The sequence below is a fragment of the Onychostruthus taczanowskii genome, unplaced genomic scaffold, assembly GCF_017590055.1.
Source record: "Onychostruthus taczanowskii isolate IOZ18803 unplaced genomic scaffold, ASM1759005v1 scaffold25, whole genome shotgun sequence".
Lineage (NCBI taxonomy): Eukaryota > Metazoa > Chordata > Aves > Passeriformes > Passeridae > Onychostruthus > Onychostruthus taczanowskii.
In genome coordinates this window covers 4,234,798-4,260,781 of record NW_024499796.1, presented here as the reverse complement: position 1 = coordinate 4,260,781, position 25,984 = coordinate 4,234,798, and the positions used below count along the sequence as shown (strand labels likewise).

At 45.6% G+C, this 25,984-nt stretch overlaps 1 protein-coding gene across 1 annotated transcript in view; it reads left to right on the top strand.

Moving 5' to 3' along the window:
- Positions 1-25,984, top strand: part of BRINP1 (BMP/retinoic acid inducible neural specific 1) — an 88,158-nt gene that overhangs the window by 44,796 nt on the left and 17,378 nt on the right. The window contains exons 3-5 of the mRNA XM_041406677.1: positions 16,520-16,710; positions 22,384-22,553; positions 23,800-23,905. Coding sequence (XP_041262611.1) covers positions 16,520-16,710; positions 22,384-22,553; positions 23,800-23,905 — 467 coding nt within the window. The remainder of the gene's footprint in view (positions 1-16,519; positions 16,711-22,383; positions 22,554-23,799; positions 23,906-25,984) is intronic.

The window sequence follows — 25,984 nt, the reverse complement described above, 5'->3', positions numbered from 1 at the left end:
AAGTGTCTCTCCTATGGTTGGTGTAAAGAAAACATCTTCTCGTTAATTTATTATGGAGCCTGAAATGAGAAAAATCCTATGGAGAGAAATGCAGGGTACGGTTTCCATAGAGAAGCAGAGCACCACACCAGAATTTATTTAGTGTGTGGGCAGAAGACTTCCCAGAGCCAGCTGCAGCATGGCGTTCGCGTGATAAAAAATCCCAGTGTAGGAAGAAGCTCCCAGAGACACTCGTCGTGTCTTGCTGCTCTGAACCCTGCACATCCTGAAAGGGTAAGACCTGAGGAGCTGTGGGCATTCAGAGCCTGGCTGAAGACTGCACAATGGCAGGTGTAACATCCCAGCTGCTTCTCAGGAAAGGGCACTCAGTCCCTTTGGAGAGAGGTGGTGTCCCCAGCTCACTGTGAGGAGAGCAGCCCCTCATCCTGAAGACTCCTTGCTTTAGCCAGGATTCCTGATAACCATGCCCCTTGATGGCCCCAAGGCACTGTGGCATTTCACAGTGCTGGGCAGTAAGGAATTCAGATGCTGCTGTGGGATTCCCATCTCCCACAGTGCTGGGACGTGTTCAGTTATCGATGCAGGGTGACCCCATCGTAGGGAAATAATGTGATCTGACTCCATGATTCAGAAGGCTGAACAATTGCTTTATTAAGCTAGGTTATATTACACTAATACTATATTAAAACTGTACTAAAAAGGTACTGAAGATAAACCCATGACTGTCTGAGTCACGACACAGCTTTGACCCAATTGGCCAATTAATCTAAACAACCATCAGCAGAGTCCAATTAACAAATCACTCTTGGTAAACAATCTCTATAACACATTTCACATGTGCTAAACAACAAGAGCAGCAAGTGAAGATAAGAATTGTTTTCTCTTCTCTCTCTCTGTTCAGAGAACGTGAATACCACATTCAGTCAGTTCCTCTGTGATGGGTAAAGGACGGGGTCCCTCTGCTTTCTTCCCCCATCCACAGAAACCATCATCCCAACCATTTTGCATAATTAAATAGGACAGTAACAGAGAATAAATCATAAATATCAGCAGATATGGTATGAGGGGGAAAATAAGAGTCACAGGCAAGGGAGGAGAGATAAAAGATCCAATTTCAGCTGAGACTGAAATGGAACAAAGAGTCAATGAGATGGAGAGATACGCGGGGGTTGTTCCAGATGGCCAGTTTCAGTGATGTGGAGCCTCTGGCACCATCAGCGTCTTGTGATGAACTTTTGAACAAGGGGGTACCTCTTGTTTTTAGCTGAAGTGGGCAGGAAAATCCAGCAGACCTGTTTGTACTCAAGAAATACAGGAGCTCCCTCCTGAAATGAGTATTCTAGAGAGCAGAAACTACTCTGGAGAGAAGGAGGCTGGAACATTTTCCCACCTCTCCAAGAAGCCCATCACACCATGTCTGGTTGTTTCTCCAGAAGTAAAACTTTATTTTTCTCCTCAGTCTTTCTCTGTGGACACCTTCCCTGTTTAGGGAACATTTTTTCCAAGCAGTTGGCAAAATTTGAGCCTGCATGTTTAGCTCTCCCCAGGAGAGAGGCCAGGGGGAGGAAGGTTGACCAGTCAGACCCTCTGTGCAGGGATTAGAGTTGGGAGGAACATGGCAAAACCATGGCTAGAAGGGATGGTTGCCTCCATTTCTGTGCCATATGCAGCTCCAAGGGTGTCTTCTGGCTGAAGTCACAGGACACCATGAAATCCTAAACCTCGGGGACACTGGGGTGATCTCTTTGCAGTCTGCATCTCTCAAGTCTTGACTGCTCCCAGAATTCAAGGAACAATCAAAATCCTAAATAATATTTTTTTCTGGTTCTATCTAGGCTGTTGTACTTTATACAGGTGCAGATAACAGCAGCTCTAAGCTGGGACTATCTAGAAAAAATACCAACAGATTTTTAGTAGCAGCGGGGACTGTTGCAGTCATTTAACATGAAACTGTTCTGTGTGTAGAACATTTATTTGTGGCATATGGCATGGATCTGGCCAGGAGAATTGCAACAGCTAATTATTAACAGTTATCCCACCCATCTCACCCCCAGGATACCCATGGCTGACCAAGGGGCTCCTGTTTTGTCCCCTGCAAGCACCACGACTGCAGTGCAGCTCAGTCCCTATCACCTTGGTCTCTGACTCTGCCTGTCATGCTCAGCACTCCCGCTGCAGTGAGCCACAGATATAATCTATGGAACACAAATATGATTTTATAATAAGTTTTCTATGCAGCCAGGATAAAATGCCAAACAGAATCAGAAAACAATCAGTCAGTGAAACTCAGCCCTGGTGATGAGTGCGCCGCTGGGCACGGTCCAGTGCCCAGGAAGATTGAGGCTTTAAATACAGGCACCACCTGCCCTTCCAGAGTCAGGGAGAAGTGAGGCAAGGAGAGATGGGCAGGGGAGGTGGGAATACCCAGAGTTGTCTCCTGCTGGGGATAAGTTAAACCAGGAACATCATCGGAGCTGCACTAAGACACTTTAGTGTCTCCCTGTACGTGGAGATAGGATTTGGCAGAAGCTGGGCTTTGGCAGTGGCAGTGGAAGGAGCAGGGGCTGGTGCAGGGACAGATCTTTGTGAGATAAACGTGCACTTGTTGTGGAGGCCTCTGGGTGCTGCTCTTGCACAGAGCCGGATAATCCCTTCCTCCCACAGTTTTAGGAGCCTCCATGCCCTCCATTAGGTTTCCAGGTTGGGAGAAGTTTATATCAGGTTCTATGTGCCGCCAAAGAATATGGTGTGTGGGACACTGTGTCTGTCCTGCTCTGCACACTGCAGGAACTGGGGGAGAGAAAAATGGAAAGGAAGGCTGGGAATTATGAGGAGGGGAAAGAACTCCACCAAAAAAGAGGAGAAAGCTGGAGACCTTGGTGTGGAGGGAAATGCTGAAGCACATCCCACTGGCTGGAGCATCACTCAACTACTCTGGGGATTTATCCTAGTCCAGAGAGGGCAGAGCTGTATGCCAAGGATAATGACCTAGCCCAGGGCAAGGAAGCATCTGTTCTCCTGTTCCCCTTCCTCCTAGCACTTGCTCAGGCACTGGCGATTGTAAGGTTTCCAGTCAGGTGGAGAAAAGATCAGGACCTCCTCTCTACCAGACTGCAAAGATATTGCTTTTTATTTTCTGTTCCTCTGGTATTTGTAAGAGTTGGGACATTCACATTTGCTTTTTTCCTGTCTTCTTTAAGCACTCCACGCTTGAGTCATATAATTGTATAACTCACAACTTCCATTTAAAAAATAAGAATAGGCTGTCTTTTAGGATTGCGGAGGAAAGCCAGAAAATACAAGTCTTTAAGTCTCAAAACACAGAAGGCAAATAAAAAGCATTGCAGATATTGTTGTTTTGCTCAGTAGATAAATATATACATATGCATGTGCTTCTGGATTCTGGGGTTCAGTTCATTCTTTGGGAGCAGAGGCTCAGATGTGCAATAGCACATAATACCTAACTCAGGTGTGTGTGTGTCTGGAATTAGAATAGGAACTGATAATTTATCTTTGCCCAGTCCTCCCCTCCTGAAACAGCCATGAGGGGAGGTTTTTCATGGAATGCCACAATGGTTTGGGTTGGAAGAGCCCTTAAAGATCACCCAGTTCCAATCCTCTGCCACAGGAAGGGACACCTTGGTCTCTCCTCAGCTTTTCTGTAGCTCCTGATGCCTTCAGACTGAATTTTCATCCTCAGAAGGATCCTGTGTTTTAACTCAAATGATGAAGTCTGCCATGAAAGAGAGCAGCACAGGAGAGAGGGGAAGAACCAACCCTCCAGGAGGTCCCACCCAGACTCAGTAAAGAATTCCCCCCACCACTACGTGGGAGATGACAAGTGCCAGGGCTGTGCATCTGATCCTTCTCACTTTTGGACAGGTCCAACAGCCTCCCTGTGGCATCACTCCAGCTCACTCCACTGCTTGCACATGCCTTTTGTGTCCTCCATAAAGGACTGGGATTTGGGAATCTGTGCAGTGGTGATTTTTAATAGCTATATTTCTGACAGGACGTGAGGAAATGGCCTCAAGTTGCAGCAGGGGATGTTTTAGATGTTAGGAATTGTGGAACAGCAGGCATTGGAGGGGCTGCTGAGGAAACTGGTAGAGTTTCTGACCCTGAAAGGGTTCAAAATTGTGTGGATATGGCAATTAAGGACATGGTTAATGGTGAATGTGGTGCCACCACATTGCTGGGTGATTGTTGGACTGCATGGTCTTGGAGGTCTTTACCAAATTTAATGCTTTAGTGGTTCTGGACCCTGTTTCTGTTCTCTGTAGTTGATGTGGGGTTGTGTTTGCACATCATCAGCTCCCTGAGTGAGGTGTGGAGGCAGGGATGAACTGAGCCCTGGGCAGGCAAAACAGAGCAGCAACTTCAGCCATGACCCCACCATCTACTTTAGTCCTTGCTGGTGAAGTACTTTGCCCTGTCTCTACATCTGTGTGGATTTTCTTTATGGTTATGCTATATTCTGGATCTCTTCCTTGGAAAAGTTGTTCATCTCCTGCTGCTTTAGCTTCTCCATCTACAGTGACACATTTGTTTAAAGGTGCTTTGAGATCCACATATCAAAGTCACAAATAACAGCTAAAGAAAACATGACTCATGATGGGGAAATTGCCAAGCATGTGCCTGAATAACCAAATGCCTCAGAGCTTCTCAAACAGATCCCAGGAAACAAAAGCATTTGCATTCACAAGTCCCTGTTCACTAGCTAGGACAGGACAAAAATAAAGCTTTTTCTTTATGAAGTGTTGCATAAAAAGCATGGTTATCTTTTCATTGCAGGCCACTTTGCAGCATGCAAAGAGATTGCCTTTCTTCATGAGTTTGTGAATTTTTATTTTATTGCAGTCTTTTTATTTCCTCCATCAAAACATGCCTGAGTTTGAAATGGCATGACTAGGAATGAAAATTAAATACATCAAAACTGATTTTTGTAGAAATGAGATTTTGGAGCAACCAGGGAATATTCAAGGCTTTCTCACAGTTTGTGTTCAGTTTTTTTGCTAAAGAGGGATGTAGTCTGAGGAAATGGGTCACCTTTTTCCTAGAGAAAATTTCTTCAGTTTTACTGTAATTCTGAAATGTCATAAGCTTTTGGGGACTTTTTTTTTCCTTTTTTAATCTTGAGCAAAGCACAAATGTCTCTGATTATGTATGACTCGAATTTTGCTGCAGCTATACTCTGCAGCCTAATTTTGTTTAGCCCTTAACCTCTTATCTTATGCTATTTGCTAGTAATTTCAGGCCCAGTCACCATCTGAATCCTACACTGAGAGGGAACATCCTCTGCATACAGCCACTGTGGATATTCCTGTTTGAATATTGAAAAGCAACCCTTGGCCAGTGGCCTGAGTGGAACAGCACAGCTTGGAAACCAAAGGGATGTGGAACCCCAGCTCTGAGGGTGAAGGCACACAACTGAGTGTCCTGAGGGACCAGGAGGAGGAGCCACTGTTTTCTCCTAAACCAGCTCAGAGGAAATAATGTCCCAACACTAGGGAAATTAAGTGGCAAGGATCAAAGCGGGAGGCAAGCGTGGCTTTGTTTTACTACTTTAACACAGTTTTTGGTCGCTTGCTCTCTCCTACCTCTGCCATGTACTCCCAGAAGCTTCCTGCAATGCCCCTTGCAATGGTTGAGATGATGGAGGATATGAGGGTATTGAGGGTAGGAGGATATGAGGGTAGGAGGATATGAGGATATGAGGGTATGGGATAATCCCATCCCCTGTGCCATTCTGAGCCTGGTGGCCATCTGTTGGATCTTTGTGAGCAGGCAGTGCTTAGTCTGCCTGTCCTGTTGCACCCCTGCAAGTTCTCTTCCCTGCAGATCCTCCTTGTGCAGCCTGAAGCTCACCTTTCCATCTGAAGGGTGTGAGGGCAGGGGCTGGACCCTCCTCACTGCACTTTATCTGCACAAAACCCCCCTCAGCTGCCCTCCAGTGAAAGATCCCTGGTGGGAACAGGTGACTTTGCCAACTGGTGGCCTTTAGGCATCCCAGCCACCCACCAGTTCCTACCTGGAGTGCTCAGTGGTGTCTCCATCAGCTGAGCATGACTCAGGGCCCAGGGGTGGGCAGCAGGGGACACTTTCCCATCACTGCCTGCTCTGCCCACAAGCCTGGCAGCTGTGCCCAGGTGGCTCTGCCAGGAGTGCCTGGAGGGTTCAGCTGGGTAGAGGAGGCAGGAGCAGCTTTGTATTTAAACATCATCTTCTGTTCTTTTTTTTATCCGCCTCTTAAATCAGTGAATTTGAGCCTTTGCCAAGTGAGCAGCACAACTGACCGGAGGAGGGGTGATAGCTCCATTTTCTAACAACAGCTCGAGTTTTGAAACATAGCTGCATGCTGTGTTGGAGAAAATTCAGTGCTTTTTCTTGAGGAAAAAGGCAGTCAAGGCTAAATTTCTGATATTACTTTCCCAGTATTGACAAACGCCGTGCTTAAGCTGCCAGTGGTGCAGCAGCCAGGTACCCTTACCTGCAACGTGAGGAATTAAGGTTCAAGGGGACATTTCTCAGTTTTTTCATCTGAGCAAACTGTGAATCATGATAAGCACAGAGCAAAGTTTGGGGCTGTGGTGTCACAGGCTGAGGTTATCAGCTTGCTACAGCTAAAATTAGGAAAAAAGCCTGTGGTCCATACACACCTCTATCTTCAGGAAATGAAGCAAGTGTAATTTAATGAAATTATTTGTTCCAAACTGTGTTCTTGTTACAGCCCTTGATTGTTGCTGTTGTGCTTCTAGGAACACTGGCAGGCTCTGAATCCCCATGGTGAATTTTGGGGCAGGGTAGGCACCCTTGTTGACAGGGTCCATGGGGTCAACAGGACTTCACATGGGCCAGTCACTCCTGGGTGATTTATCTGCTCTATAAATTAAACTCTACCTGCCTGTCTCCCATTTCAAACTTGGTTGCAAAAGATTTAAATATTCTCATGTACTACTTAGCCACAAGAGGAGGGACTTCATCAAGGGTGTAATCCTCTAATCTACTGGAGTCCCAATAAACACATCAATGTGAAAAGGTCTGGTTTGTTGGGTGGTTTTTTGTGGATTTATTGTTTGTTTTGGCATTTGGGTTTTTTTTTTTTTTTGGGGTTTTTTTTTTTTTTTGGGGTTTTTTTTTTTTTTTGGGGTTTTTTTTTTTTTTTTGTTGGGTTATTTTTGTGTGTTGTGTTAGTTTTGTTTGGCATTTTCTTTGTTGTTTTTTTTTTTTTTTGCGTAATTTGTAGTTTTTTCTTGTTTCCCCACTCCCCCCCCCAACCAATAGGTACAGCACAAGACTGCATTTTTTCTGTCTATGCCACCTGTTCCTATACAGCCTTATTTGTCTCAGCATCCTTGTGTCTTGGCTTCACTTCCAACCTGTTGCTGGCTGATCTCTGTCCTCATCCCCCTCGATTTGAGTGCAAAGGAGTGTCCAAGAAGGGAATTGAAAGAAGTGTGGAGAAGAGAACCTACAATCATGCCAGCTATCCCACCTTTCCTCAATAATACCTCAAATTCCTTAAATGGCTCAGATGTTTCCATCCATTTCTTCAAAAGTGCTGTTCTTTGAAAGCTTGTTCTTGACAGCTCCTTGACATTCCCGGATCAGCTTGATTGTGAATTCTGGGTCAGACTTCTAGAGACAGAAATCCAGGAGACCCTGCTATGAAAAATAATATTTGTGTCGTTGTTTTGGTAACCAGAGAACTTAAAATGCCTGATTCACAGATGAGTTTCTCTAGGCTGTGTCAGGTATTTTAGTGGGAGAACCGTTCCTGCTGCCTGTCCCGTGATTTTCATCCTAATTCACAGTGAAGGACTGGGTGTCTCTGTGCTGTCCATCCCAGTGCTTGGAGCACAGCACCCTGCAGCCTGTTGGAACAGCTTCCCCAGCAGCTGAATAAACCACGTGTGGTCTGGGTGAGCTTTCAGGGAGCAAACAGCTCCGGAGCTGAATGTTTGCTATTATTAATAACATTCGTTAAGCTGCAGTGGTGTGAACAACGCTGGGAGCTCTTGGAGAGATGTCACTCCTGCTTCCAGCAGCTCCCATCAACCCCGTGGGAATGCAGTGGCTCAGAGGTGCTGTCAGCCCAGTGTGGAACAGCTGAGATGGTGTCAGCAGTCATGGGGACCCTCACCAGCACATCTGGGGGGGCCGAGGCTGATGGAGGCTGGCGTTGGGAAGGGTCTCTGCAGTGCTTGAGGTGTGGGGGCTTTTTGGAAGGAAATCTGCACATATAACCTTTCAGGGAGAGCTGGGGGAATGAATGTCCACGAGCTGTTTGCACTGGAACTGATGGGTGAGATGGAAGGGCATTGCAGCAGCCGGCTCTGGTGGGATTTGGGAACAGATCCAGTGAGGGCTGGTGAAGCAGCTGTGTTGAAGAAGTTCAGAAGTTACTGTGTGTTAGTGAGGATGCATAAATCCATGACCTGGAGGTGATCCCAAGCAGCTGAAATGGTAGAAATCTACTCTGCCATGTTTTCATGTGTTTGGATTTGAAGTCAGTGCTAAGAATTACAGCCACATCCTGGCCATGATCACATTTAATAATAAACAAACTTAATAATGATCAAATTTAATGACCTATCTTTTAACTTTTCTTACCTATGTTGAATCACTCTGCTTTGAGTCCCTAATAATAAATTTATTTCAGTTTTTTTTCCTAAACAAATCGATCTTTTGGGCACCCAAGCCTTCCATGTTGCTTCCTAAGAGACCCAAATGCAGTCCTACCCTAAGAGCAAGCACAAGGCTTGGAATCACATTTGTCTGGCTGGATTTTAATTCAGTGCTGGCACAACTTGTTTACCAAGGGGCTTTCAAGGTCAGATGAAATTCCTCTAACTTTGAAGAAATTTTATTTCATTTTGATTTTTGCAACTGTCGTGTTGTTCTGCACCCCTTTTTTACCTCCCACACCCCCTCTCTCCAAAAAAAACCTCAGAGCTTTCTACTCTGTAACAATTTAATATCTTAAAGAAAATTATTAGAGATAGAAAACAAAACTCTAGAGCAGGCCGAACTGCTTGCCCAAAAAGGGGGAATATTTGAGGTTTCAGACAACTCAGCCAACACCAAGCACATGGCCAAAGGACAGACCAAGGGGAAAAGCAACAGGAGATTCTTCCTCTGTCCTTTGGAGCCAGGTGGAGGAGGAAGTAGTCCTACAACATTGTTTAATTTCTGCCATAGGACTCTGCTGAATGATTCAAACTCTGATTGTCCTCCCCTTGGTTCAGTCCTACCCAGGTAAATGCCCTCATAGCAATAAAACTGCTGCAGACAGCACAGCATTTATCAATAGATCAATAGTCAAATTATTTATCTCATTCACCTGCCAGCTGTCATAAGTGAGCCTGTCTACTTGCCTGGTTGTTATGCAAAATGCTGTGGGGCTTTCAGCTTAAGTGATTTCTTTTTCATAATTCTCTGGAATTAAATTTTTAGGGTTTTTTGTTGTTTTTGTTTTCTTCTTCTTCTTTTTTTTTTTTTTTTCTTCTTCTTCTTCTTCTTCTCTCTTTCATGGCAGAGTTTCAGCCTCTGTCTAATTTGGAACTAGTTTAAATCTACAGACTGGAGGTTTTTTAAATAGATTAGGGGGGATGAGTGCCAAACCCTCACAGGAAACTAATTCTTGCAGGTCCTTTGAAAAGCTCAGCTTTGAAGAGTGACTTCTTCATGCTGGCCCAGATAGGGAAGAGGCCAAGCTGCAGAGGAAAGTGCTAAAGGAATATTGCACTGCTCAGCCTGGGGCTGTCTGGCATTTTGAGGGCACAGACTGGAAATGAAATATCACTGACCCCACCATAATCACAGATACCCCGCACAGGCTCCTATAAAGCCTGATCTGGCAGAACAAGATAAGCATTATAGTGCTGTTGTCATGCTCAGCCCTGTCCCTTGGCATTGTTTGCAGGATCCAGGGCTCACAGGAACCTGGAAGAGCCATCATCCTGAGGACTAGAGATAATCAGGACTCTGTGCAGCCAGTGGCTGGGACAATTGGGCTGGAAAAAGGAAAGGCAGAGCAAAACAAAACCCCCAAAACAACAGCTCTGTTGTGAGAGCATCTGGAAGGGTTCTGGAAGATTTAGGGCTAACACAGAACTTGTTTCTTACCCAGACAAGGCCTAAAATCTGTCTGGTTTGGTTCACACTCATTCTGACAGCTACTAATATTTGTCTGCAGCGCACACAGACATGCCCAAAGATGTCTCTCTTAATGACGGTGAAGTGTTTGAAGGAAAACAGGGGCAGAGACACCAAAATCCCAGAGAACATCCCTCTGACATCAGGGACTCCTGGTGACATCACAGTCAATTATGTGGGCAATAAGCCAAGGAGAGGGCATGAAATAATGTTTGTGTCCTGCTGTTACTGCAGAACATGCTGCCTTCAGGAAGGCCCATCACCTTTGGGAGCAGCTGGTGACTTTCAAGATAAATTTTATTAAAAAAGTAAAGAGCCATGGAGCAGAAAGGAGCTGGTGCCTTGTCCTTGTTCTGTTCCCAGGGAGGGGTGGGGCTGCTCCTGTTTGAGTGTGCACTTGGTGGGATGCTCTGAAGGATGTACATCCAGCACCTGGAGGGGCTGGGCTGCTCTGCTCATGCTTTGTTCAGTGCTTCTGCTATTTTTTTTTTCCTTTTTAAAACTGTCCTGATCATTATTTAATGCATTTAATTTCCTTTTTTTTTGGTTTTTTTTTTTTTTTTTTTTTTTTTTTTTTTTTTTTTTGTTTTTTTTTTTTTTTTTTGTTTGTTTGTTTGTTTTGTTTTGTTTTGCTTTGTTTTAAGCACCAGCCCCCAAGGTCTGTGCTGAACTTGTTTCCTCACTTACATCTTTGGTTGTCTTGCCATGTGGAGATGGGGAATTTAATTTGCTCTGATGGCCCCTCTCCCTCAGACTTCCCTCCCTGGGTAGAGATGCTCCTGCCCTTGGATCCTGCTGTCCTTTCTGATGGTGCAGACTGGGCCTGCATGATGTACCTATTCCAGCCTCTTGACTTTTCCTCCCTCTTCTGTAGTTTTTTCCCTGTTTTTCTGTTTCCCTGGAGGGTCACAGTGCTAATGAGCACTGAGGCATTCCTAGTGGCTCCTTCTGCCCCTGACGTGCTGGCAGCTTGAAGGGGCAGTGTTTTCTCATCCTCAGCCGTATTCAGATGAAGTGTGTCCCCTTGCTGTTACAGCGAGGAAAGCCCTCAGTCTGTGCTTGTGCCTCCCTCAGGCAGTACTTCACCCCTCATCCCTCCTCCCTGTCACCCCGGTTCCCCCTTCAGCACCTCCTACCCTTTCAGCCCTTGATGAAGCTCCTCTCTTTTCTCTAGAGGGCAGCTGCCCTGTGCTGGCCTGGAAGCATTTCCTGGCACAGCCCAAATTCCCTTGGGCTCTCAGCCCTGCTGAGACAGAGCCCCAGTGAGTGCCTCACCCCACTACTCAGACCTTGGGTCAGAGTTTCTCCTTATCCCATCTCTGCCTCAGGGATACTGACCCTTCCTCCTCCTTGCTGGGAACTTTCTCATCTTTCCAAAGCCATTCAAAGCTCCCCTGCTGGCAGAAGTTCAGGTCCTAGATTGGGATTTCCCCTGAGGGTCAGGGGAAACTCTGTACTGATCCCAGCTGTACCAATCCTAGCTGTTCCATGGGGTGCCCCTAATCCCAGTCGAGTCTGCAACTTCTTCACCTGGAAAAGAAGTGATGCACAGGGCAATAGTTCTCTTTTTAAAATGCCTCAGTAGCTGTAGAGGCCTCAGCTCTGTGTCCCAGGTGGTGGCACAGAGACTGTGGTGCCACTGATGGCTCAGAGAAGAGTGAAAGGCAGCCCAGGATGGTTTTGTGAGGAAAGGTTCCAGTAGCCTTTTGCACCCATTATCGACAAATCCAAGGCTTTGGTAAATCCTCCCAAGAGTCACAGGTGGAAGGCTTCAGTGGTGACAAACAGACAAGAGTATAGTTTACCTAACCCAGCACCCTGAATTCATTTTGGTTGATTTTCTGCTTCTGCAGAAAATGCAATTAAATATAGAATTGAAAGCTAATAGAAAACCTGTTCTTGGAGGTGTTTCTTCAGAGACTTCAGGAGTTTCAGGCTGGAACATTCCCTAAGGCCAGATCTATGCTGTTCCCTGCAAATATAATTTTTTTTTATGACCTCAATAATTCTAAATTATTTCAGTAGCCATATCTATTAATGTTAAGTCTATTTTCCAAAACTGTACCATAATCTTGGCCTCAGGTGCATCTTGCAGCAGAGGGTTCTGTAGGTTGCATGGAAGATTGCTGGAATAAGAGGTTTGCTTTTCATGTAAAATATTGGAATTCAGACAGCCAAGTTTAAAATGTATTTTTTTTTTGGACATTAAAAAGGAAGCTGAACGAGGCCATATCATTTTCTTGACTATTGAGGTTGGAGCAGATGACCCCACTGGTGTTCCCTTCCTTTGATTCCAATCCCAATGAATCAACAGCACACAAAGAAATAAAACAGCCAAATGCTATATAAAACCTATAAAAAAGCTTGAAAAATGTCACTAAGTAAATTCAAATAATGCATAACTTAGAGGGAATTGCAACTGGTTCGTGGATATTCTATGAGCAGAAGATAAACATCTAAGTTAGTTGCATAAATTATTCATCGTAACATATTTGCTCAGCTTTTCTTGTCAGCTGAGAAAGCCACACATCCAAGCACAGGGAGAGTGGAGCAGAACTGGGCTTTCACCTCCTGATGTGCCCTGGGAGCAGGAAGCCCTGGGGAGGGATGGCATCAGTAACAGCTGGGTGGAAAAGTGTCCTTCACTGTCGTGCTTTTGTCGTGGATTCTGCTCAGGGCTCATCTCCTGCATGGGTGGGGACTGGGATTGTCCCTTGGCATCAGGAAAGGCTGAAGATATGACAGTGATTTCTTTTAAACTCCTGCTTTGGCCTCCTGCCAGTGGTTCAAAGGGTGATGTTGGACCTGATGTAAAAAATGAACCCACTTTCCCTTTGGACTCATTGTTTATCAAAATGTCATTCTCCTTTCCTGCCTTCATTGCCCATCACTTCCCAGTTTGCCCTGTCCATCTCCACACCCTGGGTGGAGGCACTCCCAGGCTCTGGGTGCTGATAAATCATGGAATCCTGGAGTGGTTTGAGTCAGAAGGGACCTTAAAGCCCATCCCATTCCACCCCCTGCCATGGGCAGGGACACCTTCCACTGTCCCAGGCTGCTCCAAGCCCTGTCCATGGACACTTCCAGGGATCCAGGGGCAGCCACAGCTTCCCTGAAGGAGAGTAGGGATCAATACCTGACCAGCTGCACATTTCAGCTCTTTGCTGCTAAACTGTCTGTTGCAAAGCAGCAAAAGCAAACTTTCTGTATTTTATTGGGAACATGAAACATTCCCTGAGCCCTTTCTGAAAACATGCTGGCTCTGGAGTGCTCTGGTGCCTCCTGACTTTATGGATACTGCAGGAAGCAGGAATCTGAATGTGTGCTTGAGTTTTACAGGAAGCAATAATCCTCTCTTTGGAGGGGAAGCATAGATGACATTCTTCCTATGCTTGCTAGTTATGTTCTTTCTGGTGGAACATGGGTGTGCCTATTTATTATAAAACCTTGCCTGTCTTTGAGCACCCAGCTCTGCCTCTTCCCATGCACTGAAACTGCTGAAGGGACCATTCCTTCCTCAAAGAGGATTTCCTTGTGGAACAAGGTCTGGGATTGGAACTCTAATCTGGGATGATTGGAGAAACTGCTCTGTAGTGTCAGAGAAAAACTATTTGTCTTTACTTCTTGAGTTTTATATATCATTAAAATCAACTTTTACACAATTCTGGGACAGCAGAGAACACCCTCTGCTCCATAAAGGGAATACATTGGTCATGTATTTGTTATCTGCAGACAACTTGGGAGCCAGTGATCTGTTTCAATCACTCTTTGTGTTAAGAACCCGTTGTATGGGGTTTTTTTTTGCCTTTTGACTGAGGTTTTTCTAGGAAGGATGGATGTTTCTTCAGATTGCAAGGTTTGACACTAATGACTCTTGTAATGTAGTAGGAGGTGTGTTTTGTTTTGGCATTTTCACTTGGCTTGTGAAAGCAAGGAACTACAGAGGGGGCATTAGCTCAGGTGTAAGGAGATATTTTGAATTAAATAGCTGGCACTTTGCTACTTTGATGAATGTAACTGCTGTCAGGCAGCATGGAGTGTTGTGAAGGGGCACAATCAAAATAAATACCTGCATAATTACATTAAGTCAAATAACCTAACACACACAGAGTGGACTGAGTACAGAATCAACCTGGGCAGAAATAATCTGGTTTGTGATCTTGGCTTGCTGCTGAGTCTCTGAATGTGCCTGTGTGTCAGGGTCTGTGCCAGCCAGGTGGGTTGTTGTGCTGGGAGGACACTCCCTGATGGGAAGTGCTGCCTCAGGGCCAGGGGTTGCCATTCCTGCTTTGGACTGGGTGTTATAGATTATTCACACCAGCCACAGAGACAGATTTTACCCCAGGATCCTGCTGGGGGTGCCAAGTCTACCTGGAGGTTTCCAGTCAGTCTTTGCTGGGTTACAGGGTCAGCTGGGTCCCTGCACAGAGGGCCCCTGTCCCAGTTCTTGCCTCAGAATTATACCTGTGCCATCTAAGCACCCAGTCCTCAAATCCAACCCCAAATCCTTAATTCTGATCAGTGGTCCCTTAACTTCTCATTGTTTTTACTGGGGCTGGCCTTCTTCTGAGGTGACTTCATTCTCTTTGAAGAGTTTCCTTGGTCCTTATCTTCATTCCACTTGTTTCTGCTGAATTCAGCTTGTTCATTGTTAGCAGCACTAATTTTCTCAAAGAAGTTTACTCTTGGTCAGCTCTTGCACATGAACACTTCCTCTGCTGAGCCCCACTAATGCTACACAAGATTATTCCCAGAGAACACTGTTATTAAATTTCTTCTGTAACACTGGGATAAAGTTATTTTTTTTTTTCCAGAGAGGCTGGTATGGGGCTGTGCTTTGGATTTTGCTGGAAACAGTGCTGATAACACAGGTGTGTTGCTGAGCACAGTTCACACAGGTCAGGGCTCTTCTGCCTCTCATCCCACCCCACCAGTGACGAGGTTGGGATGCACAAGGAGCTCTGGGGGGACAAAGCCTGGAGAGCTGACCCCAGCTGACCCCAGGGATATCCCACACCCCAGGACATCATGCTCAGCTTGTAGGGCTGAGGAAGGAGGAGGAAAGGGGGATGTGAGGTGTGAGGAAGTTTGTCATCCCCAGTCACTCCAGGATGGAGTCCTGAAGATGGCTGAACTCCAGACTGTGATGGGAAGTGGGGAATGAACTCCTTGTTTTGCTTTGCTTGCCTGTGCAGCTTTTGCTTTATCTGCTGAACTGTTTATCTCAACTCATGAGTTCTCTCACTTTGACCCTTCTGACTCTTCCTCTCTAGGGGGAGTGAGTGGTTGCGTGGGGCTGAGCTGCCAGCTGGGATTAAAACACAACACCTATAATCTAATAAAATATTTGTCTTAAACCCAAGTTACAGGAATAGGTGGATGAAAAGTGACAGAGAAGCCTGTGAGCTGATGGTCTGGGAGATAGCTTAAGATAGAGCAGGTGCATTGTAGGAGAATGGGTATAAATAACATCCTCTCCTTTAAGGAAGGCTTTGCTCAATATTTTTTGAGAGACATTAATAGGTTTCTCATTTTTCAGGTGCTCAGCTGGTGATGTTTCAGAGGCCTGATTTTTAGATTGCAGGTGTGCAAGCTTTTCTCTAGGCATTTCCCTCTGTGTCATTTCAAAATGGATACCTGCAATAAAGAACTGCTTTTGCAAACATTAACTTTATTTTTTCCCCAGTTCCTCTCAGTTTAAAATCATGGATTTGAGAATCACTTTGTTGTTGTTTTTTTTTTTTCCTAAAACATGAACAAAACCTCCGCTTTCATCCTGGACTCTGCTTATACCTGAATCCATGCTTTTACATGGTTTATCTCAAAAATTGTTTTCCAAAATGCTCTTTTGCCGTACTCATGGTGCTGAAAGATGAAGATGTTTGGAGAAAATGTATTTTATTTAGCTTTCTTTTGCAAAAGTGTGCTAGGAAGGCTTGTGGGCATTAAAGATACAACAATGATCACTTTGGGCTAGATCCGTGGTCTAGACCATTTGCTGACAGAGACCAGAATTTGCTGCTTTATGGAGAAGTGAAAGACCCCAAAGTGTGGGAGGATGAAAGGACCCTGCTTTTGTTTTATGGAAGTCTATCTCTCTGACAAACACCTCTGATGACTCCAAGTGCATCTCCTCCCCAGCCTGATCCTTGTAGTGTATGGTTATTGTGCAGTAATGTCTCGCTTTTCCTCTTCTCCTCCCCTTCCCTCTGTCCAGCCTCGTGGCCTCATGTGTGTATCCACGTGGGGGTGTCCAACAGGCTTGGCCCCTTCTCCATCCTCCTTTTCCACCCCTGGTGACTCTCCCTGCCCCTCCAGACAGGGAGCCTCACGCCTGTTGTGTTCCTGTGTTGTGGCACAGGGAGTTTGCCCGTTGGAAGGTGAGGAACACAGCCATCGAGAGGAGGGACCTGCTCCACAACCCACTGCCCCTGATGCCCGAGTTCCAGAGGAGCATCCGCCTGCTGGGCAGGAGACCCACCACGCAGCAGTTCATTGACACCATCATCAAAAAGTACGGCACCCACCTCCTCATCTCTGCCACCCTGGGAGGTAGGTGGCACCGGGGCTGGCTCTGCTCAGGGGGCTCTGGGGGGTGGTGAAGGCACTGGGCAGTGCTGGAAGTGTGTCCAGTTTTGCATGGAGCTCCTGGGGTGAGCCCAGCAGGGGTTACAGCAGTGGTGAGGGGAGCAGGGCATCTGTTGTGAGGGACAGCTGGGGGAGCTGGGGCTATTCAGTCGCCAGAAGAGATGACTGTCACTCTAGGACATGGAATAGAAAGACGTGGACACTGGATTCTCCAAGGGGAAAAGGAGAGAAGTTTAATTCTGACTCCAACATTTATAGATTTCCAAAAGTGACAGTGGATTGGAGGGTGAAAGTGCCACCTCTCCAATGACACTGGACAGACCAATAGTCTATCAAATTTCTCCTCCTCCATAAAAGAATGCAAAAAATTAATTATTTACATAAAGTCTGTGAGAAAGTTCGTTACAAGAATGTAAATATCAGAAGGCTTAGAAGAACTCAAAAGAACAGGGCGACAAGATGACTGAGAGGAGACCTCATTAATGTGTATAATTATCTAAAGGGGGGCCTAGAGCATGGATCAGGCTCATCCTGGTGGTGCCAGCCACAAAGACAAGAGGAACAGGCAGAAACTGATGCCCTGGAAGTTCCAGCTGAATGTGAGGAAGAATTTCTTGGGACCATTGGAACAAATTGCCCAGAGAGGGTGTGGAGTCTCCTCACAGAAGATATTCCAGAAGCAGCTGGATGCAGTCCTGTGCCATGTGCTCTGGGATGACCCTGTAGAGCAGGGAGGCTGGACCAAATACCCCACTGTGGTCCTTGCCAGTCTGAACCACCCTGTGACTCTGAAAGCAGTGGGGGCACAGGCCAGGCTGCAGCCCCCCTCCCAAAACCCACCTGTGTCCCCAAAGCCCACCTGTGTCCCCAAGGAGCCTTTGCAAGTGAATTCAGAGTGTGAGGTGGGAGTTGTGCCCCTGTGCTGCTCTGACCACCGTGGCTGTCAGGAGAAACACGTCCCTCAGCTGGGGGACTGTCCTGCCAGCCCTGCACCACTGCCCTCAGCTTCACAACAGAACATGCTCATCCCTCTTTTTCACAGGATGAAAACGAATGTAGGGGGGAAAAGCATCCTTTCTTGCTGGAACTGGAGGAATCTTAAAGAGCTCCAGGAAAAGGGAGTTCAAGGAGCTGGGCAGGGAGCGTGAACACAGGGGAAGAGATGGCCAGAAGGCTGAATGCATTAACATGGAGCAGACTTCTGGAAAAACAGCACTTCAGTAAAATTCAAAATGTGTATGCAAGGGCTGCAGAGAGGTCTGTGTGTGTGCACAGAATGTGTCAGGGATGACATCAGAGAGAGCCCTGTAGGGCCATGAACTCCTGGGCAGGCGCTGCTGGTGGTGCTGCAGGAACATTTTGAGTAGCTACTGTTGAACACTGGAGGGGTGAAAATCAGCAGCTCCTATTGATGTTTACTCCTGGTTCCTTTTTCCACTCTGTATTATTTTCATGGTTCTTTTCCCCCTTTGGGGTGTGCCTTTCTTTCATTTAAATGCTTTTCTTCCAAGAACAGCTATCTGTGAGAAGAATTCTGCAGTGGTAAAGGCTCAATTTTACTTCAAAATTTGTTGTTGTTGCTTCTTCTAAAGTACCTCACCTCCAGCCTTGCCACATTGCCGTGTTTGTAGTGAACTTTGAGGAATTTCTGGCCATCTGTCTGTTCACAGAACATTCTGCAGACACTGGGATGAGATTAGATGTGTGCATATGATTCATGCACAAATTAGGTGGTAGGTAAATTGGCACACTTCCCCTGGAGTCCAATGGCCTCTGGTGTGGTGATGTCCTTCAAAGATCCTTGGGCTGCTCTTTCAGTCCAGGCACCCAAAGAAGTCCATTCCACCAGCAAGAAATGTGAGAGAAAGGAGGTTTTCAAGCATTGAAGAACACAAGTGACTGCTTTCTTCAGGCCTTAATGAAGTCTGGGTAAAGATAAACTGCTTTTTATTGAGGAATTCACTTTTCAGGACTGTGTTTTACAGAGCCCAAGACAGCCAAGTAGAGATTTTTTTTTTTCCTGGTTTGGTTTTTTTCCATTGACATTCCTCTTTTTCTTGCCACTCGCATCCATGAAAATTCAAAATAAGAAAGACCTTTGATGGTAAAATATATTTTTAATTTTGCCTGGTTGCTGAGGTTGTAAATTATTCACAGGGGCTTGTTTCTTCTCCTGATTTTACAACACAACAACTTTAAATATGCAGAGACTTGTAATGAGAACTGGTGTTGGAGGGGAGCACTAAACACCCCACCAGCCCTGAGCATGGTGAGCAATGGTAGGGAGAAAAAGAGGATTTATCTTGGCAATGGCAGTCCCAGGGAAAATGCAGATGGAGCTGGGCATGCATTATCCATGGAGGACACAATCTAATCGCAGTCTGGGGGCTAGACAAGAGCTGTGGGGCATAAAAGCAGACATGTCCTGGCTCTCCCAGGAGCTGGTGTCTCCCCAGCAGAGCTCCAAGCAGTTCTGCCCTGGGTTCCGGCTGTTTGTAGCCCAGCCTGGTGTCTGAGGAGGTGGCAGATAGTGACAAGCACGCAGGAAATTGCTGGCTTTGAAACGCCAGCTGCTGCACGGCCCCCAGGAGGGTGGGACATGGAGCAGCACCTGAACACAGCAGTTTGCACACCTGGCCACAGGAGGAACAGCTCTGGTGGCTTTCATCCTACTGAGCAGCCAGGGCCCCCAGAGCCCAATGAAAACCCAGCTCTGCTCCAGTCTGCTTCTGACAAAGGCACTGGGGAAGGGTCACTTTGAGGGCATCCATGCTCTGGGATGAAGCACACAGAGCTGAGAGCCAATTTGCAGGAAAATCCCTCAAGGAAAAACAACTTTGAACATATCATTCACTTAATTAAAGGAGAAATTAAGACTTAATAATGCAGGAAAATTCTGTTAACCTCTCTTGATCCAAGAGTTGCTTTCCCATGTGACCCCTCCATGGGGATGCTGTGCTTTTCCAGCTCTGCACAGAGCTACACAAAATAGGTTTCCAGCAGCAGTGTCCCTGCTCAGCACCCCTCGGTCCTAGGGACAGCACTGCTCCTTCAGGAAAAAGCATTATTGCTCATGGACTTCTCTGTTTTCTTCCTTTCGAGGGAAAAAATTGACAACTTTTGTGGGGAAATCACTGATCCCCACTGCCCCAGAGCACAGGTTTCTCTTCTCTGCTGTGTTTCTTAGTGCCTGGTTTGTGTTGTGTAGGGACCAAATCCAAGAGGAGATCTGCTGGTGATCTGATGTGATTCCACCCAGGCTCCCAGCCTGCCCTCTGGCCCAGGATTCCAGCTTCAGCATTCCAGACTCAGCATTCCTCTAGTGAAAATGAACCAGGCTGGAATGAAAAATTACTGATTTTTGTGCCTTGGCTGTTAATATGAGGCATGATTTTTTTCCAGGAAAAGTAGGGTTTTTCCCATTTATTGGTGCAATTGATGAAGAGTTGATGGCTGTGAATCACAGCTAAGGGGAGCATTATCCCAAATCTTCCTTCTCCTGCCACAGGCTCACAAAATAGTGGTGAAACATAATTTCTCATTTCTCTCTGCTGCATCTCCTTGCAGTTAAATGCTTCTGTTACATGAGAGATCCAGAACTTCTAGCTCAAAATACACCTTCCCACTGATCAAGCCTTTTCAGTGGCAAATGAGTTAATTCATGAAAACTGACAAAATTCCTTCAAATCCCCCTGAAAAACACAAAGAGATGAAACTTGGAAATGCATTGAGTGGTCAGTGCAGTGACCACTGCTCCTCACACTGATCACTGACATTTTATTTATCACCTGTGCCTTGTTGGCTGTTTGTTGTATTCAACTGTTGTGTCTCATCAGATACAGGGGGTTAAATCCTCTGGAAGATGGATTGACTTTGTTTGTGTGGACAGAGCCTGATGTGGCAGAGCCTTGGTCCCTGCCAAGGTCTCCTTACAAGCTCCACACATAAAAATGGTAATGGTGATAAAGGAAATCAAAGCTGGTCACTTTCCAGGGAAAGTGTTTTTGTGAGAGGTAACAATAATGACATTGTTACTACCACAGCTTTGATAGTGGTGGAAGGCTAGTCTGCTATTTTCAACAAAATATTAAAGAGAAAGTTTTACATGCCTAACTTCTCCACTTAGGTCCTGCAAACTTAATTAAAAGATTTCAACTGATCAATTATTTTGATGAAAAGTACCTTCTTTCCACAAAAAAAAAAAAAAAAAAGAAGTGAATTTTTCATCTCAAAGCCAAAGGCTGAATACTCAATACAACTATTGCTTGAAAAACTGAAATCTAATAAAAATATTTTGATTTCCAGCCAGAATATTTTTGGTTTGTTTTCAGGCATTTGGCTTTCAGATAAAAGCTGGAAAATTTCCAGGGAAAGTGAGGGGGAGCTCTTACTGGGATTTTGGCTTATTTTTTTCATATATGAAATAAAAGAAATAATTTGGATGAATCAAATTGTTTTAGCTAATAAGAATTTTAAAGAAAAGTAAGCCCTTGCTCTCTTAAAAAAAATTATGCAAAGATGATGAAGACCGAGATTTTTTTTTGGCCTTGAAAGCAGTGGTACATATTTTTTGGACCATGCCATCACTGCCAGAGGCAGTGCATTCATCAGTGGTTCATCTATCAAATCAGAACAAGCACCATTCTTCTCATTAAGAGAGTTATGTAGAAATGGCACATTCCTCTTCTAGTTGTGTCTTCTCTTCATTTATTAAAATCCAAGTTTCACATGTTAGGGATGCAGGATGGAATTCCACTTTTTAAGACCTCTCACAATGCCAGCCTTATGTTAAGAATGAACTGGATTTTAATGTGTCTCACCCAGCAGAAATTGAATTATTAGGTAAATAGTCCTTCTGAGCTGCACGTCCTTTTCAGATGTGCTTTGTTACATTCAGGTCTCTGCTGATGTTTATCAGTCCTTAACTGCTTCTCTCCCAGATTCTCTGTGGTTTCATTTCAAAATCACCTGCTTTCGTCCCTTACCTTGCATGGTATTTTCACTTGCTATTTATGTTCCCTGGATGAGACTCTGGGAGAGGAAAGAAGGCAGCAAGGGTGGTTAGTTCAAATTAACTTTCTTATTTGCTCTTTCCTCTGATTAATTTTCTTTACTCAACCCCTTTCCCTTCCCCTTTTGCAAGGCCACTGGGCACTGAAATGGTCCAAGTAACATTTGTTTGTCCACTGTGCCTACCTGCACACAGTGTTCTACTTGCAATCATCATCCCTTCCTTCTGGAAGTCAGGTCAGACAGAGACTTGCACAAAGTGAGATCTCCTGTCAGGTGTGCATCATTCTGGAGGCACTGCCCACAGAGAGAACGTGCCTCAGGTGGGACAGGTGGGCTGAATCCTTGGTGGCAAAGCTCTGCTGGCTAAAAAATATCCAAAATGTTGTCTACTCAATTCAGTGGAGCTGCTTTACTTGTCTGCTGGACTTGGCCTGGCTGTCTGAATAGAGGAGGAGCTTCTCTGTGTCCCCCTGGGGTCCTGGTGCTGGTGAGGAAGGGTGGATTCCTCCAAGAGTGCTCCAGGTGTCGGACTTCTCTTTCTTTAGGTGCAGCAGATGACACCATTTGCTCCTGTTAAGGTGGCCCTGCCTGGCAGCCTGAAATCTCCTTTTCTCTCTGCTGCAGGAGAGGAGGCCTTGACCATGTACATGGACAAAAGCCGCCTCGACAGAAAGTCAGGAAACGCCACCCAGAGCGTTGAAGCTTTGCACCAGCTCGCGTCCTCCTACTTTGTAGATCGTGATGGCACCATGAGGAGACTCCATGAGATCCAGATCTCTACCGGAGCAATCAAGGTACTACATACTGCCTTAGGAAGAGGAAAAATATTGCCTTGTATGGATTCTCTAGGGATGTGGGGCAGGACTTTGCCAGTCTGATGTCTTCTTTGGGCACAAGTTGTTTTGTTCCCAGGTTTTCTCTTATTCAATTGAAGAATTGATTTCCCCAGGGTCACTAATGTCTGAAAAGAGGTGGGCATTCAGTGAGATGGTTGTGTAGGACAGGAGACTTTCACTAAGTGTGACAGTGACTACTGGAAGGGAGAGAGGGAGCAGAGGACCCAAATCAGTGATGGAGGTTGGAAGGGAAAGGCAGGTCTGTGAAATGAACAACCCTGTGCCACCTAGGAGTATTTGTCTCCTGGGGTGTAAGGCTGCCAAACATCTCTCAGCTGAATTTGCTACAAGAAATGGTGAAAAACTCACTGTGGCATTACTGAGGCATCTGGAATGAAACGGACTGAGAGACAGCTTGGGGGTTGCAGCAGGAAGGAAGGGAAGCTGCTCAGAGAATACAAAACAGGGAAAATGGCTCTGCAAAGGCTGCCTTCTCTGAAAGCAATCATCCTACACTGGGCAGGGATTTTATTGTTGCTGAGTTCACTCCAGGGAAGGTGATGTGGATGGAGTCGTCATTGTTAGCCATTTCTGAAAGGTTTCAGCTCTCGTTATTGTTCTGTGCTGTCTCATGGCTGAGGCTGTTCCCTTCTGGATGGGAAATTGTATTGAGATATTGAAACAGTGACAGCAGATAATCACCCGTGGTGAATTCCAGAAGGGCAGGCAACCAACAGCAGCAGCACTGCAGGTCATCTGTGCCTCCATCCATCCTCAGCACAGGGCTGCTGTTCACATCTGTTGTGGGAGCACCAGGCACCACTGTGGGCTGGCAATCCATCTCTGTTTCTTGCTTTCCAATAAGAGAAGCCAGGGAATAATTCCTCTACAGGCTTCTGATGTTCTCCAATGGAGATCCTGTGTGAGAAAAATCAATCTGCAGGATCCCATTGCCAAGCCCAGAATAACCTGAAATACCCTAAAGAAAGAAGCCATAATTCATTCTGATTTTTCAGCTTGAGACTGCACCAAACATTAGCAGGGTCTGTGCAGGGTGGGGCATTTTTTCCCAGCTAGGGAAGATGTGTTTTGGGTTATATCAGCTGTTGACAAGGAGTCCTTGAATTAAAATATTTTAAAAGCCTGGGGAAGGTATGGTGCTGCAATCGAAGGGAACATTCTCTCTTTTCTACACCCTCTGTAGGTAACAGAAACTCGGACTGGCCCCCTGGGCTGTAACAGCTATGACAATCTGGACTCTGTGAGTTCTGTCCTTCTGCAAAGCACTGAGAGCAAACTCCACCTGCAAGGTAGGGCCCAGGAACCAGGGAGGGGGGTGGAAATGGGAGAGGAGTGCCCTTTTTCTAAGCCTTTCCCTCTCTTTGCTGTGATTCTGCTGTGTCTGGAAGTTCCCTGCAGCTTCTGGTGGCTTCACACGAGGCTCAGCTGAGCAGAGCTGGGGCTGACCCCAATGAAGTGTCTGTCTCTGCCACTGAATATTGATGGACTCCTGTATATGATACACACACCAACATAAAAAAAAAAGTGACCTCTTCCATCAGTATTGAAGGAGAATTCTGCCCACGTTTCTCTGTCCCTCCCAAACTGCTGATTTGTGTAAGAGGTTTGCAGATCAGCTTTCAGGACTCTCTAATGACCATAATCTTTGGAAAAAGTCAAAGAGGTTTTATTTGGATGCTAGAAGCCATGGCTTCAGTCCCAGATGGGGAGCTAGTCCAAAAGTCAACAGACAGAGGTCATGGCTGAATTAATAAATAAATACATGCTGGTTAGCAAGAAGTCAACTTCAGTAGAAGGAGGAAATTCACTGGGCATGTAATTCATGAAGGTTATTCCCAAGTTTTTGACAAAATAAGGAAATGTGGGATTTAATTGCTCATTTGCCCAGATGGTTTTATTTCTCAAATCCTTGTACTTGCACAAATTTTAATTTTTCAGATGAATGGGCTACATTACATCTTCCGCTTTGAGTATAATTTGGCAAGTGCTGTTTTAATCTTTGGTTTCACAGAAACTGAGTTTCATTTACCAAGTAATGTTGTGGATATAATATTATTGTTGTTATTATTTGCCTTTAAAAATAATATGCAGGTTGTTTTCACTATGGCAGTGATTATCCAAATCACTGAGTTCTAGTTCTTACCTAATTAACAATAAGCAGTTTGAGAGGGTTTTACACTGTGATGATAGCTGCTGGTAATGAAAACCCAAGGATGACACATGAGATAAGTGGGGAAGCAGCTAAATCAGCAGGCAGCTCGGGTTATAGGCAGACAAGTGGGTAAATCAATAGACCTGTATTGCTTATCTGATCGTACAAGAGAGGAGATAAACCAAGGGAGGGGGAAGGAGGTGGAGGAAGAGGGAAAAATTAGGAGAGAGAGGGGATGAGGCTATGATCTCTGATGGGAGCAGACAGAGAACCTTGGGGGTCAACCACACGTGGGTTTCATGGAGCTCCATGGCTGAACCCAGTGCAGGCAGAGGCTGGGGCCAAGCCAAAGGAGACAGCCAGGGAAGGGAGGAGGGCCGGAGCTCTTCCTAATAGAACAAAGTGACCTTTAAAGCTCCACCTGAGTTTTCTACCTAATCTGGAGTGTGGTTCTTGGGATAATTACCCAGGATCCTTCCTCTGCTCTGAGAGGCCTCATTACAAATTAGTCATAGGGCTGCAGCAGGTAATGGATCGTGACCGAGTCTCCTCTGATCTGATTAGCAGCCGAGCATGAGCTGCTGACAGAAATCCATGTTCCTGCCTTTGTGTCACTCCAGCTCTGAGCCTGGCTCAATAAAAGAGCAGCTTCTTCGTGACAGGGAGAATTTCTCTGTCTGAACTTGCTGCTGCCCAGCCCTGGGACTTGGGGTTTCAAAGCTGTGCCTTTCAGGAGAGACAATGGGTGAAATGTGATTGCCCTGGTCTGGTTGGCAAGGTGGTGATCAGCCAAAGGCTGGACTCGAGATCTTGGTGGTCTGTTGAGGTGAACACCCCATGTGTGGAGACATGAGGCTTGACTCCATGTTTCTCAGAAGGCTGATTTATTATCTTATATATTATACTAAAATACTACCTTAAAACTATACTAAAAGAACAGAGAGAAAAGATTATCAGAAAGCTACAAAGAACAGGACTAGAATAGAATGCATAACAAAAATCTTGTGACTGCTCACAGCCTTGGCACAGGTGGCTGTGATTGGCCATCAATTGAAAACAATCCACATGGACCAGTGGAAGATGCACCTGTTGCATTCCACACAGCAGATTACAGTATTGTTTACATTTCTTTCTTGAGGCCCTCAGCTCTCAGGAGGGAAAAAATCCCAGGAAAGAATTTTTAATAAAATATCATAGCTACATTGGTCTTTTCCAA